The sequence below is a fragment of the Pelodiscus sinensis genome, chromosome 2 (assembly GCF_052426305.1).
Source record: "Pelodiscus sinensis isolate ZL-2025 chromosome 2, ASM5242630v1, whole genome shotgun sequence".
In the NCBI taxonomy this organism is placed as follows: Eukaryota; Metazoa; Chordata; order Testudines; family Trionychidae; genus Pelodiscus; species Pelodiscus sinensis.
Window position 1 is genome coordinate 263,341,449 of NC_143053.1, and position 15,320 is coordinate 263,356,768.

At 65.7% G+C, this 15,320-nt stretch overlaps 1 protein-coding gene across 1 annotated transcript in view; it reads right to left on the reverse strand.

Moving 5' to 3' along the window:
• Positions 1–15,320, reverse strand: part of LOC102446201 (SCO-spondin-like) — a 197,416-nt gene that overhangs the window by 48,537 nt on the left and 133,559 nt on the right. Inside the window, 7 exon segments of the mRNA XM_089775973.1 lie at positions 1,869–2,066; positions 6,807–6,977; positions 8,111–8,311; positions 9,923–9,969; positions 11,910–12,079; positions 12,782–12,861; positions 13,353–13,523. Coding sequence (XP_089632099.1) covers positions 1,869–2,066; positions 6,807–6,977; positions 8,111–8,311; positions 9,923–9,969; positions 11,910–12,079; positions 12,782–12,861; positions 13,353–13,523 — 1,038 coding nt within the window.

A 15,320-nucleotide genomic window follows, 5' to 3' on the forward strand; every position in this document is an offset into this window, starting at 1 on the left:
CGCCCTCCCCCACCCACCCAACCCCCCGCCAGTCCCTGCGCCCTCCCCCACCCACCCAACACCCCGCCAGCCCCTGCGCCCTCCCTGCGCCCTCCCCCACCCACCCAACACCCCGCCAGCCCCTGCGCCCTCGCCCACCCACCCAACCCCCACCAGCCCCTGCGCCCTCCCTGCGCCCTCCCCCACCCACCCAACACCCCGCCAGCCCCTGCGCCCTCCCCCACCCACCCAACCCCCACCAGCCCCTGCGCCCTCCCCCACCCATACAACCCCCCGTCATCCCCTGCGCCCTCCCTGCACCCTCCCCCACCCACCCCACACCCCATCATCCCCTGCGCCCTCCCCCACCCACCCAACCCCCGCCAGCCCCTGAGCCCGCCACGTTTCTGGGTTTCACGGGAGCAGGCAGGCGCTGCTGCCCCCGGTGGGTGTCGGCCCGGTGCCGCGTGGCCATGGAGGCGCCAGGGAGCGCCCGTCCGGGCTGAGTCTGGCTGTGCGGCTTGGGGAGCCGTGGCTCTGGGGGCCGGGCTGGCGTTTCTATGTACTCGGGCTGGGAGGGGGGTGCCCCAGGACGGGCTGTGCTAATGAGGCTCGTGGTGGGGGCCCTGGCTCTCCGGGGGCCCCCACATGCCCGAGGGACACGGCTGGGCCCTGCCAACCAGCCAGCGCCCCAGGGGACATGGGCAGGTCACGTGCTCACGTCACAGCCCCGCCGGGGAGGTCCCGGAGGACAAGGGTTTCCCTGCACGTGGGCAGGGGGTAAAAGGATCCGGAGGCGCCCCCGTCTCATCCCCACCCCTGCCCTCCGCCCCAGCAGAACCCCAGGGGCCGGGGGGATTCGCCGGCCCAGCCTGGCCAGGACGCGCCCCAGAGAAGGGTCACTCGGCAGCTTGTTCCACCTCTGCCCCGAGCCGGCCCCAGGGGTGTTCACACCCCACGCTCACGCTCACGCCTCTCGTCTGGCAGGAATGAACCGTGCCAAGGGACGGGACGGCGAGCGCTGGGGGGAGATCCGAGGGACAGATCGGCCTGGGACAGCGGCTGGTCCCCTGGGACTGGGAGAGCCTGCTCGGAGTCGGTGAGATGGGTTATAACCTCTCCCCTGTGTAAGAGGGGCTGGGGGGGCACAGGGAGCACTGGGGTGTCTGAGGGGAGGTGGGGGATGGGTTATAACCTCTCCCCTGCGTAAGGAGGGGGTTTGGGGGGGGCGCAGGGAGCGCTGGGGTGTCTGAGGGAAGGTGGGGGATGGGTTATAACCTCTCCCCTGTGTAAGGGGGGCTGGGTGGGCACAGGGAGCACTGGGGTGTCTGAGGGGAGGTGGGGGATGGGTTATAACCTCTCCCCTGTGTAAGGGGGGCTGGGGGGCACAGGGAGCACTGGGGTGTCTGAGGGGAGGTGGGGGATGGGTTATAACCTCTCCCCTGTGTAAGGGGAGCTGGGGGGCACAGGGAGCACTGGGGTGTCCGAGGGGAGGTGGGGGATGGGTTATAACCTCTCCCCTGCGTAAGGAGGAGGTTTGGGGGGGTGCAGGGAGCACGGGGGTGTCTGAGGGGATTTGCTGAGGAGGCTCCTGCTGTCCAAGGGGACAGCTGACGTGCTCGGTGGGGCTGATTTGGTGCCTTGTAGGGGAGGACCCGCAGCTCAGGGCTGTAAGCTCTGGGTCTGAGCAAATCGCCCTGATTTGACCCTCACAGTGGTACCCAGACCATCTTGGCATATTACAGAGACAAACCCACCAGCAGCCCCCTGAGCCCTCCCTGTTCCTGCCCCCTTCCCGCCATCTCCATGCCCTGCCCTGGGAGAGGCGGAGGCTGATGTGCTGTGGTGCTGCCCACGGGCATGGTGCCCTGCTGCCTGTGCGCACTCACCCAGCGAGGCGTTGTGGTACTTGCAGCGGCACTGGGCCGGGCTCACACAGGCCCCGTCCTGCAGCAGGCGGCCGGCGGGGCAGCCGCAGGAGGGCTGGCACTGGGGGCTGTCCAGGCAGGCCGTGTCAGCCTGCAGGTCCTCGCAGGAGCGGGGGCAGGGCTGGCCACAGTCCCAGGCCACCTGCCCCCCGCCGCAGCCTGCAGGAGAGAGCCGGGTCAAACCCTGCAGCGCCTGGCACAGGTATGGGGCACGGTGCACCCTAGAGCCGCCTGCCGGCCACTGCTGGGACAAACTTAGGCACTGCCGGGATGGTGCAGGGGCCACAGGGCCAATGCCCAGGCTGCGTGGGGAGCAGTATGGAATCCCTGCACTCACAGTCCGCTCTCCCCATCCACCATGCCCAGGGCGACAGACATGTCAGGAGGCAGCCTAGTCTGGGATTCAGGGCAGCTGCTAGCCGGGCCTCCCAGGAGCAGCAAGTGCCCCCCAGGTGGGCCGCCAGGATAGCAGGGCCGTGTGACATCCCACTGCGGGTGACACCATGCCGTGCGCACAGGAGTAGTACATGGCTCGACAGCTTCCATCAATGTGTTCTTTTGACAGGTGACCCGCCCCCCCCATTTCCAGTCTGGCGCCATGTTGAAACATGGAGGCTAACATGGCGGCTTTCCAGGCGGGGCTATGGGCTAGGGCCGTGTTAAAGAGCGAGGAGCTGAAGGTAAAAGAGGCCAGGGGGCAGAGGGTCTGAGAAATTGAATACAAGTAAATCAGACTGAATCAAATGAGCTGCAAGAGAAATAAGGAAGAAAAGGACACGTAAGAGGAGCAAAGGGCATGAAACTGTGAACAAAAGGACAAAGGGGATAGGAAGGAAGGCTGCCGCTAGAGAAATCAGCTAGAAAAGGATCCTTAAAGATGAGAGAGGGGTATGGCTGAATAAAAACTAAATCAAAGATAATAAAAAGGCTGGCTAACCACAGAGCAATCAGCAAAAAAAAAGTGGCTTTAAAACATGAAATAAAAGCAAGAAAATGAAATAAAATCTAAATAAAATGAAATAAAAACTGAATCAAATGAAATAAAACTGAATCAAATGATGGCTGCTAAAGAAATCAGCAAGAATAGGAGAGTTAAAACAAGAAAGAGGGTTGTGACTGAATAAAATCTAAATAAAATAAAATCAAAACTCAATAAAATGAAATAAAATCTAAGTTCACGAGGCTGCTGTCAATCTGCACTCTGTGAGTGAGAGATCGTGCTATGAAATTCCAAGATTTCCTTTTAAGAGATTTGTTTTAAGCCTTTGTCCTCCACTGAATACTTGACTACCTCTTGCAATTCAAAAAATCTGAGGGTCAGTGTATAATACTGTAAAGCTACAACCCCTGAACCATGATATGAAATTTCTATCAGCTTTATAGCACCCTCATTAAAAACTTTTCTCAACTGACTCTGATGGGTTTTTTAGAAAAGAAAACTTGGAAAATTCAAAACCAGTAAGTTATTGTACCTCGTAAAGCACACTGGCTGTGTCTAGACTGGCCAGTTTTTCCGGAAAATCAGCCAATTTTCCGAAAAAACTTGCCAGCTGTCTACACTGGCCGCTTGAATTTCCGCAAAAGCACTGACGATCTCATGTAAAATTGTCAGTGCTTTTGCGGAAATACTATGCTGCTCCCGTTCAGGCAAAAGTCCTTTTGCGCAAAACTTTTGCGCAAAAGGGCCAGTGTAGACAGCTCAGATTTGTTTTGCGCAAAAAAGTGTCCAGATTGGCACGGACGCTTTTCTGCAAAAAGCACTTTTGCGGAAAAGTGTCCGTGCCAATCTCGACGCTCTTTTCTGAAAATGCTTTTAATGGAAAACTTTTCCGTTAAAAGCATTTCCAGAAAATCATGCCAGTCTAGATGTAGCCACCCTGTAGCACAAACTTCAGAGGATCTTGTCACGTTACTGGATTTTGAGGGGAGCAGCCAGATCCCTGCTGCACCCATGGGGGGTGTTGGCCCCAAAAGTGGCACAAAGGGGGGCCATGTGAGGTGTCAAACAGAAGCCCACTTTCTTCTGATTCCATATGTGCTATTCATGGGATTGTGTAATGTCTGTGTGTGAAGTTATAAGCATGGACTTTGCGCGGATACCAAACGTTTCTCTATGTGGTTGAACTATGGGCAAAGCAGCTCAGCCTATGGACGTGCTAACGAGCAAAGCTCTGGAACAACAGCCCTCGATAGGCCAAGGACACACCTCAAGAGTGGGGACTCACACCTAGGGGCTACCAGCAGGGAACACGGGGACAGGCCATGGGCCAGGTGACCTGCTGCAGCCAAGAAGAGACCAGGAAGGAGGGATAAATAGGCCATGTGGCCGACTCCACTTTGGTCTTCAGATCTGCTACTGACCCCAGATGCAGCCTCGCAGGGAATCACGAGCCGGGAAGAACTGTGAACCCATCCTGCTATAGGATGTGCACCAAGGACTTTTAAACCAGCAGCTGTAACATCTCTGCTAGAGCCTGCATCGAGAACTGGGAGATTCGGTGCATGTAACGTACTATCCTTTAACAACCTCAGGGTATGTCTACACTACCCTCCTAGTTCGAACTAGGAGGGTAATGTATGCATACCGCACTTGCTAATGAAGCCCGGGATTTGAATTTCCCGGGCTTCATTAGCATAAGCGGGGAGCCGCCATTTTTAAATCCCCGCTGCTTCGAACCCCGTGTAGCGCGGCTACACGGGGCTCGAACTAGGTAGTTCGGACTAGGGTGCCTATTCCGAACTACCGGTACTCCTCGTTTCACGAGGAGTACCGGTAGTTCGGAATAGGACCCTAGTCCGAACTACCTAGTTCGAGCCCCGTGTAGCCGCGCTACACGGGGTTCGAAGCAGCGGGGATTTAAAAATGGCGGCTCCCCGCTTATGCTAATGAAGCCCGGGAAATTCAAATCCCGGGCTTCATTAGCAAGTGCGGTATGCATACATTACCCCGCTAGTTCGAACTAGCGGGGTAGTGTAGACATACCCTCACTCTCATGCTTTTCTTTCTGGTAGCAATAAACCTTTAGTTGTTAGATGCTAAAGGATTGGCCCAGCGTGATTTGTGGGTAAGGTCCAGAGGGTAAATTGACCAGGGATCTGTGGCTGGTTTCTTGGAACCAGACAGGACTTGTTCGGGGTAGGTGGGATTGGGTGCTAGGACCCCCCACCTGTGTATGAGGCCCAGGGCCATCTGGGGCACGGATATTGCTGGGGTGTCGGAGGGGTTTTGCTCGTGAGGCTTCAGGCAGGCAGCTGAAGTGCTCTGTGGGACTGGTTTGTGGTGTTTGGGAAGGTCTCCAGTCTGGGGGCTGTAAGGAGCCCTGAATTTGAGCGATTCGCCCTGAGCGGACGCCCTCAGCTGTGCCCAGACACAGCCCGGTCCGTCACAGATGTTTAGCTAAATCCTTCCTTATCTCTGTTGGGGATGGTGGGGGCAGAGTAAACTTTCTGATTCGCTGTGAGGAGACTTTTCGCGTACTCCTCCTAATATTTAACACTCTGCAAAAATACAAACTAGAGCTAACCTGGGGGGTGGGTCATTTCTTTGCGCATGTTTTAAAGCAAGTCTCGAGATTTCGTATCCTGGGGTCTCGTTCACGGGTTGCAGCTTTCCAGTGCTACACACGCTGCCCCGACTAAAGACCTGTGGGTTGAAGCCTGGAAGTTCCTGCGGGTTTTTACATGGCAAGAGGTAAAGTATTCCGGCATTCGGTGGAGGATAAAGGGGCTAGCAAAGCTTTGAAAAGAGCTCTTCCAAGCATTTCCTATTGATCTCAGGCACGGGGTGGAGCTTTACCGTATTTTCGCGGTGTGGTTTTCGAAGTGTGGGCAGGCTCATGTTTATTTGGAACGGAGGCCGGGCGTGCATGGGGGAAGGGGGCATGGGTGAGCGTGGACGGGGGTGGATGTTCTGAGTGGTCAGACGGAGGCAGGGCGAGTTCAGGAGACTCACTGCCCCACAGCCAGCCCACGGGTACTGGTACGGTGGCTGCTGCTTTCTGGACTCCCTGCCACACGCCCAGGGTCTATCTTTGATCCTCCGCGGCTCTCAGTCCTTAACATCCCGCACCCCTCCCAAGAAAGGGTTTCTCCATCTGCCACCAGCTTCCTTTCACCTGGCTGGTCTCCAAAAGCCTCCCTTCCGGGTCTCCTTTTCTACAGCTTTAATTTCGTGCTATTTCGATGTTAGACACCCTGCCCCTCTCCCTTCTCGTAAGGATCCTCTTCTAGCTGATTTCTCTGGCGGCCACCGGTTTATTCAGTTTCAGTTTCATTTTATTCCTTTTTTTGCTCATTTCTCCCCTTTTATTCAGTTTCGGTTCGTGTTCAATAGCCCGCTCTGTTAAGGGTCCTTTCGTTACTGCTTTCTCTAGCGGCAGCCTTCCTTCCTGGCCGCTTTATGTCCTTTCTTCACTGTTTCATGCCCTTCGCTCCTCTTACGTGTCCTTGTCTTCCTCATTTCTCTTGCGGCTCATTTGATTCAGTTTGATTTACTTGTATTCAATTTCTGAGACCCCTCTGCCCCCCGGCCTCTTTTACCTTCAGCTCCTCGCTCTTTAACACGGCCCTAGCCCATAGCCCCGCCTGGAAAGCCGCCATGTTTGCACATGGCCACCAACATGGCACCAGACCGGAAATGGGGGGCGGGTCACCTGTCAAAAGAATACAGTGATGGAAGCTATCGAGCCATGTACTACTCACGGGAACTGGGGCTGTCCCTGGACACTTTGGGGACGCAGCCAGAGAGGGGCCCAGGGGCCGCAGGCAGAGAGGAGCCCAGGGGCCGCAGGCAGAGAGGGGCCATGGGGCTGCGGCCAGAGAGGGGTTCAGGGGCCATACCCAGAGAGGGGCCCAGCCAGGCGCTGGCCACTGGCAGGGCTGGCACCGGGCCAGTCTTACCTTCGCACTCGGTGTCTCCGAGGGGGCAGGCGCGGCTCTGCCGGGGTTCTCCAGCACAGGGCGAGCCCCCAAAGCGGACAGGGGGGCTGTTGCACTCCCGGCTCCGGGCCGACTCCCCGGCGCAGGTGTCACAGGCTGACCACGGTCCCCAGGGGCTCCAGCTGCCGTCCACTGCAAAGCACCAAGAAGTGAGCCTGGGCCCGCGCACAGCTGCCTGGGGCCTGCGTAGCCCGGGGAGCAGGCTATGGCCCGAGCAGTGCAGGGCCCCCGCCCAGCCTGCGACAGCAGAGCCACAGAGGGGGCTGGCTGGCTCGGGCAGGGCCCATACACGGGTGGCTGCAGCAAGCACGGGGGCTGTACAGGGCGGGGCAGAGCAGGTGCTGGGGCCGTAGCAGGAGGGAGAAAGGGACGCCAGGGCTGTACCAGGGGAATGGACCAACCATACCTGGGCAGGAAGTGGGCGCAGGGTTAGGAGGGTGGGGGCAAGGCCCTGGCTGGGTGGTACCTGGGCAGGAGGTGGGTGCAGGGTGTCATGTTACTGGATTTTAAGGGGAGCAGCTAGATTACTGTGGGGGGAGGGTCTGTCACACGGGGCTATACGGGGGGGGGCAGGGCACTGGCTGGGCCGTACCTGGGCAGGAGGCGGACACGGGGTTGTACGGGGGTGGGATGCTGGCTGAGCCGTACCTGGGCAGGAGGCAGGTTCGGGGCTGTACAGGGGTGGGATGCTGGCTGAGCCGTACCTGGGCAGGAGGCGGACACGGGGCTGTACGGGGGTGGGATGCTGGCTGAGCCATACCTGGGCAGGAGGCGGACACGGGGCTGTACGGGGGTGGGATGCTGGCTGAGCCGTACCTGGGCAGGAGGCGGACACGGGGCTGTACGGGGGTGGGATGCTGGCTGAGCCGTACCTGGGCAGGAGGCGGACACGGGGCTGTACGGGGCTGGGATGCTGGCTGAGCCATACCTGGGCAGGAGGCAGGTTCGGGGCTGTACGGGGGGTGGGATGCTGGCTGAGCCGTACCTGGGCAGGAGGCAGGTTCGGGGCTGTACGGGGGTGGGATGCTGGCTGAGCCGTACCTGGGCAGGAGGCAGGTTCGGGGCTGTACAGGGGTGGGATGCTGGCTGAGCCGTACCTGGGCAGGAGGCGGACACGGGGCTGTACGGGGGTGGGATGCTGGCTGAGCCGTACCTGGGCAGGAGGCGGACACGGGGCTGTACGGGGCTGGGATGCTGGCTGAGCCGTACCTGGGCAGGAGGCGGACACGGGGCTGTACGGGGCTGGGATGCTGGCTGAGCCATACCTGGGCAGGAGGCAGGTTCGGGGCACTCCTTCTGCTGCAGCTGGGTGCCGGTGCCCCCGTAATGCTCCTGCACCCCGGTGCACTCAGCCCCCCCATGCTGCGGTGTGGGGCAGGCGCAGGCGCGGCGCCGCATCACCACCTGGCTGCCACAGGGTCCGGAGCAGGGGCTCCACGGGGACCAGTCGCACCAGCCCCCCGCCACTGGGGAGAGACGCAGAGCGGAGGGTCACGGGTCACCCTTGGGAGCCTGGGGACCTTCCAGCCCCCCCAACTTCTCCCTGCCCCCAGTCTCCCCAGCTCCCCCTTCTCTCTGCCCCGCCTTCTCCTCTGCCCCCCCAATCTCCCCAACTCCCCCTTCTCTCTGCCCCGCCTTCTCCTCTGCCCCCCCAATCTCCCCAGCTCCCCCTTCTCTCTGCCCCGCCTTCTCCTCTGCCCCCCCAATCTCCCCAGCTCCCCCTTCTCTCTGCCCCGCCTTCTCCTCTGCCCCCCCAATCTCCCCAGCTCCCCCCTTCTCTCTGCCCCGCCTTCTCCTCTGCCCCCCCAATCTCCCCAGCTCCCCCTTCTCTCTGCCCCGCCTTCTCCTCTGCCCCCCCAATCTCCCCAGCTCCCCCTTCTCTCTGCCCCGCCTTCTCCTCTACCCCCAATCTCCCCAGCTCCCCCTTCTCTCTGCCCCGCCTTCTCCTCTGCCCCCCAATCTCCCCAGCTCCCCCTTCTCTCTGCCCCAACTTCTCCCTGCCCCCCAATCTCCCCAGCTCCCCCTTCTCTCTGCCCCGCCTTCTCCTCTGCCCCCCCAATCTCCCCAGCTCCCCCTTCTCTCTGCCCCGCCTTCTCCTCTGCCCCCCCAATCTCTCCAGCTCCCCCTTCTCTCTGCCCCGCCTTCTCCTCTACCCCCAATCTCCCCAGCTCCCCCTTCTCTCTGCCCCGCCTTCTCCTCTGCCCCCCAATCTCCCCAGCTCCCCCTTCTCTCTGCCCCAACTTCTCCCTGCCCCCCAATCTCCCCAGCTCCCCCTTCTCTCTGCCCCAACTTCTCCCTGCCCCCCAATCTCCCCAGCTCCCCCTTCTCTCTGCCCCAACTTCTCCCTGCCCCCCAATCTCCCCAGCTCCCCCTTCTCTCTGCCCCGCCTTCTCCTCTGCCCCCCAATCTCCCCAGCTCCCCCTTCTCTCTGCCCCGACTTCTCCTCTGCCCCCCAATCTCCCCAGCTCCCCCTTCTCTCTGCCCCGCCTTCTCCTCTGCCCCCCCAATCTCCCCAGCTCCCCCTTCTCTCTGCCCCGCCTTCTCCTCTACCCCCAATCTCCCCAGCTCCCCCTTTCTCTCTGCCCCGCCTTCTCCTCTGCCCCCCCAATCTCCCCAGCTCCCCCTTCTCTCTGCCCCGCCTTCTCCTCTGCCCCCCCAATCTCCCCAGCTCCCCCTTCTCTCTGCCCCGCCTTCTCCTCTGCCCCCCACCTTCTCCACTTCATGCCCTCAAGTTTCCCCCCTGCCCGCCCACCCTTCAGCATTGCGGGGAACAAGGGCCAGGGGGCCTCAGTGGGGCCATGTCCCCTCCACCCTGCTGCCCCATCAGTGCCTGGCCTGGGCCCCTCCTCCTGGCCCTTCCCAGTAACCCCCATTCCGACCTGCCCTAGATCCTGCCCCACTCCCATCAATCACTAGGGCACCCCCACTCCATCCCACCCATAGGCTCCTCCCTACCCCAGTCCCCTCACCGTGCCTCCAGCAGCTCCTGACCCCTCCCCACTGCAGTGATCCCCGCTCCCCACGGCCTGCCCCTCCTGGCCCCTCCCCACACCCGGCTGCCCGTGGCAGGGACTCACCAGGACAGGGCAGGCTGGTGCAGAGCAGCTTCCCCCTGGTGCAGGTGCTGGGGAGGGAGGGAGGGAGGCAGGGCAGTGAGGCCGCAGCCCGGTGGGGGGAGCCCAGGACTGGGACCCCCAGAGCCTCCACATAGCCCCGCAGCGCAGGGGCTGGGACAGCACTTTGGGTCTGTCACCGAAGGGGGGGTCCCGAGGCCCTTCCCCCCCACACAGCCGGGGGGCTCCCAGCCAGCGCAGACTGGCCAGCGCACGGACCAGGGGCAGCCCAGCCTGGGGAGAGGGCAGGGCCTGGAGCCAGGGACCTCCCTGCACCCTAAGCCAGCCCAGCTTCTCCCCCCCCCCCCCGCCCCCGTGTCCCCTTCCTGGGCAAAAGGGGTCCCCTGGTCCTGCCCCTCCCAGGCTCAGGTTACCGGAGCCTGGGTCAGCATGAACGTGCAGGGCCGGGGCAGCCTCCCGCAGAGTCACACCCGGAATCCCCAGCCCCAGCCAGGCACTGGGGAAACTGAGGCACGCACCCGGGGTTACTTCAGGACAGTAGGACTCCCACGCAGCACAACAAGCTGAGCAAACCCAGTCACAGGGCTGCCCCCCAGAGCGGCGCCAAGGGGCCCCTGGGGGCCGTGGTTGTAGGGGGCCCGCCCAGCTCACAGCTGCACCCACTGGTCTCTGCACAGAGCCGCGCCCAGGGGCCGGGCCAGGGCCTGGGGACTGGCGGCGCGAGGACGCTGCGGGGGCGGGTGCCATCGCTGTGCGGGACGGGAGGCTGCTGGCTTGGTAGCTCTTTCCGGAGACCCCCCACGAGCAGCCAGCCCAGGTGGGGGGCGTCTCACAGGGACCTGGCCCCACAGGGCACGTGCTGGGCGGCCCCGGCTGGCACCAGCCACACGGCCTGGCCTCCCCTGGGGGCCTCAGCCCAACCGCACCCCCCCCCCAGCCCTGACTCCGTGACTGGGCACCAGCTCATTGCTGCACGTTCCACAGCCCGGCCCATGGGTCTCCCTCCCCACGGGAGACACCGACCCATCCCGGAGCCTCCCCCAGCACCTTCGTCCGGCCCGCGCGCAGCCCCGGGGCAGGCCGGCCAGCGCCTGGCACCTGCCAGAGCCCAGAGACGGCGGCTTGTTCCCGCGCGGCACCCGACCAGCACCAGGGACTCCACAAGCAGCGGGGTTAGAACCTTTGGCCGATAGTAACCAACTAACGAACCAACTAACCAACCACCCCCATTAACTAACTAGCCAGCTAACTAACCAACCCCCACTAACTAACCAACCAACTACCCAACCACCCCCATTAACTAACTAGCCAGCTAACTAACCAACCCCCCACTAACCAACCAACTAACCAACCCCCCACTAACCCACCAACTAACCAACTAACTAACCCCCCACTAACCAACCAACCAAGTAACCAACCACCACATTAACTAACTAGCCAACTAACTAACCAACACCCCACTAACTAACCAACCACCCCATTAACTAATTAACCAACCCTCCACTAACTAACTAACCAACTAGCCAGCTAACTAGCTTCCAGTAATCCTTTGACTGCTGATCCCATGGGTCTGGCCCAGTGGGGGAGGGAAGGGGAGATCTGTCAGATGTTGCCCTGGGTGTGGGGCTGCTCCTCTGGAATGGGGGGACCCTTCCTTGGGGGTGCTGGCTCCTGGCGGTGACCCCAAGACGCTGGTGTCTGAGGAGCGGGGCGTGGGCTGGGTGGCCCCCGGTGTGGCCGCACAGGAGCCTGTTTCTCAGCTGCTCACCTGCATTCGATACTCCCATCAGTGCCCCCCCGAGCCCGCCGGTCTCCAGCGCCTCCCCCACGGCAGCTCTGCCCCACAGGGGTACCCCCCCACACACACACCACAGCCCCCGGCACTTGCTGTACCCAGTTCCAGCCTTCCGGGGGGTATCCCCTCTGCACCCCCTGCCCCCCAGCTCACCCTCCCGCCGGGAAACCCCCCATCGCCCCCCGCCCCACTCACCAGTTGTTGCAGCCGTCCTGGTGGGCCACGGTCTCCCCCGGGCGGTGCCGGCGCCCGGCGAGCAGGTCCAGGCAGGTGCAGTCCTGGGTCTCCACGCAGGCCGAGCCGTTCTCGCTCAGCACCCGGCCGCCGGGGCAGTAGCAGCCGGCCTGGCAGCTCCACACACAGTGCTGGGGGCAGTGGGGCCGGGGAGTCCCTCGGTCACAGGTTCGATCCCCAGCCCCCTGGGCCAGGGCAAGCGCCCCCCAGCGCTGCCCCGTCTGCCCCTCAGCTTAGCCTCCTGGGGGAGTGCGGGGGGATGGGAGGGACCCCTGGCAGGGCAGGGGAGCAGAAAGGAGCCAGGCCCGGAGCTGTGCCCAGAGCTCCAGCTGCCCCGGGAAGCCGGGCCAGGGCGGGGCTGTGCCATGGGGGGGCTGTCTGCGGTGGAGCCCCGTGTTCCTGCCTGGCCGTGCCGTGTGGGATTCCCAGGGACCCCTGCCGTGTGTGGGCCCCGACACCCGGGGGCCAGGCTGAGCAGATACCAGCCCTGCTCCCAAAGGGAGAGGTGGGCACAGTGCCCAGGTGGGGGGCAGGGCCGGGAGTGGGTCAGTCTCGGCGGTGGGGGGAGAGGGGACTGGGAGCATGAAGGGGGGGCTCAGGGCCCGGGAGCCCAGGCCAGCGGCCGTCCCGTCCCTTCCTGCCCCGCCCCGTCCCGTCCCTTCCCGCCCCTTCCCGCCCCGTCCCGTCCCTTCCCTTCCCGCCCCATCCCTTCCCGCCCCGCCCCGTCCCGTCCCTTCCTGCCCCGTCCCGTCCCTTCCCGCCCCGCCCCGTCCCTTCCCGTCCCTTCCCGCCCCGCCCCGCCCCGGCCCGTCCCTTCCCGCCCCGCCCCTTACCGAGAGGTCGTCGCAGGAGCGGGGGCAGGAGGGGCCACAGCGGCTGTACACGGAGCCCGGCACGGCCACGCAATCCGGGGCTGGGGAGACGCCGGGGCTGAGGGTGGGCACACGGAGCCCCCCTGCCCAGCCCCCCGCACTCCCTGCCCAGCCCCCACAGCCTGGCACCCCCTGCCCAGCCCCCCGCACTCCCTGCCCAGCCCCCACAGCCTGGCACCCCCTGCCCAGCCCCCCGCACTCCCTGCCCAGCCCCCACAGCCTGGCACCCCCTGCCCAGCCCCCACAGCCCGGCCCCCCCTGCCCGGCCCCCCACACCCTCTGCCCGGCCCCCACAGCCCGCCACCCCCTGCCCAGCCCCCACAGCCCGCCATCCCACACCCTGCACCCCCTGCCCAGCCCCGCACACTTCCCACAGCCCAGCTCCCCCCACGAAGCCCCCAGACCCCCAACGCTCAGGGGAGGGGTTTGCACAGAGCTCCCCCGTCCTCAGGCGGGTCTGGGGGCTCTGCCCTCACCCCATGGCCCTCCGGTGGGGAGCCGCTCCTGCCCCTCCCCCAGGCTGCCCGCGTACCTGGGCACGGCCCCGGGCGGCAGGCCTCCACCTGGGCGGGGGGCCCCTCGCAGTAGTCCCCGGGGCCCAGGGGGGCGGGGCTGTCGCAGGCGCGGGCCCGGCTCCGCAGCCCTTCCCCGCAGCTCTTGGTGCACTGGGTCCAGGGGCTCCACTCGCCCCAGCCGCCGGCCCCTGGGCAGAGACGGGCGTCAGGCCCCGGCCCCCCGGCGGGCCCCCCGGGGACCCCAATCCCGGACAGGGCCCCGCTGGGCCTGTGGCCCCGCCCCCACCCCAGCCCGGGGCCACTAGCCGGGGATCCCCAGGCAGCTCAGAGCCCCCCCTTCCGGGCTGATCCCACTGCAGGGCTTGGCAGCACGGGGCCCAGGGCCCAGCAGGAGGGGCCCAGGGGGAGGGGGCCCAGCGGGCGGGGCACAGGAGGAGGGGCCCAGGGCCCAGTGGGAGGGGCCCAGCAGGAGGGGTGCAGGAGGAGGGGCCCAGTGGGAGGGGCCCAGCAGGAGGGGCCCAGCGGGAGGGGGCCAGTGGGAGAGGGTCCAGCGGGAGGGACGCAGGGGGAGGGGCCCAGCGGGAGGGGGCCAGGCCCAGCGGGAGGGGCCCAGGGCCCAGTGGGAGGGGCCCAGCAGGAGGGGCGCAGGGGGAGGGGCCCAGCGGGAGGGGCCCAGTGGGAGGGGGCCCAGCGGGAGGGGCGCAGGGGGAGGGGGCCAGGCCCAGTGGGAGGGGCGCAGGGGGAGGGGCGCAGGGGGCGGGGTGCCGGGGGAGGGGGCCAGGGCCCAGCGGGAGGGGCGCAGGGGGAGGGGCCCAGCGGGAGGGGCGCAGGGGGAGGGGCCCAGTGGGAGGGGCGCAGGAGGAGGGGCCTGGGCCCAGTGGGAGGGGCCCAGCAGGAGGGGCGCAGGGGGAGGGGCCCAGCGGGAGGGGCGCAGGGGGAGGGGCCCAGCAGGAGGGGCGCAGGGGGAGGGGCCCAGTGGGAGGGGCGCAGGAGGAGGGGCCTGGGCCCAGTGGGAGGGGGCCCAGCGGGAGGGGCGCAGGGGGAGGGGCCCAGCGGGAGGGGCCCAGGGGGAGGGGCGTAGGGGGAGGGGCCCAGGCCCAGGGGGAGGGGCCCAGCGGGAGGGGCCCAGTGGGAGGGGGCCAGGGCCCAGCGGGAGGGGCCCAGGGGGAGGAGCCCAGCGGGAGGGGCGTAGGGGGAGGGGCCCAGGCCCAGCGGGAGGGGCGCAGGGGGAGGGGCCCAGGGGGAGGGGCGCAGGGGGCGGGGCCCAGCGGGAGGGGCCCAGTGGGAGGGGGCCAGGGCCCAGCGGGAGGGGCGCAGGGGGAGGGGCCCAGGGGGAGGGGGGCGGGGCCCAGCGGGAGGGGCCCAGTGGGAGGGGGCCAGGGCCCAGCGGGAGGGGCCCAGGGGGAGGGGCCCAGCGGGAGGGGCGCAGGGGGAGGGGCCCAGGCCCAGGGGGAGGGGCCCAGCGGGAGGGGCGCAGGGGGAGGGGCCCAGGGGGAGGGGGCCAGGGCCCAGGGGGAGGGGCCCAGCGGGAGGGGCGCAGGGGGAGGGGCCCAGGCCCAGGGGGAGGGGCCCAGCAGAAGGGGCCCAGCGGGAGGGGCGCAGGGGGAGGGGCCCAGGCCCAGGGGGAGGGGCCCAGCAGAAGGGGCGCAGGGGGAGGGGCCCAGCGGGAGGGGCGCAGGGGGAGGGGCCCAGTGGGAGGGGGCCAGGCCCAGTGGGAGGGGGCCCAGCGGGAGGGGCGCAGGGGGAGGGGCCCAGCGGGAGGGGCGCAGGGGGAGGGGCCCAGTGGGAGGGGGCCAGGCCCAGTGGGAGGGGGCCCAGCAGAAGGGGCCCAGCGGGAGGGGCCCAGGGGGAGGGGCCCAGCGGGAGGGGCGCAGGGGGCGGGGCCCAGCGGGAGGGGCGCAGGGGGAGGGGCCCAGTGGGAGGGGGCCAGGCCCAGTGGGAGGGGGCCCAGCGGGAGGGGCGCAGGGGGAGGGGCCCAGCGGGAG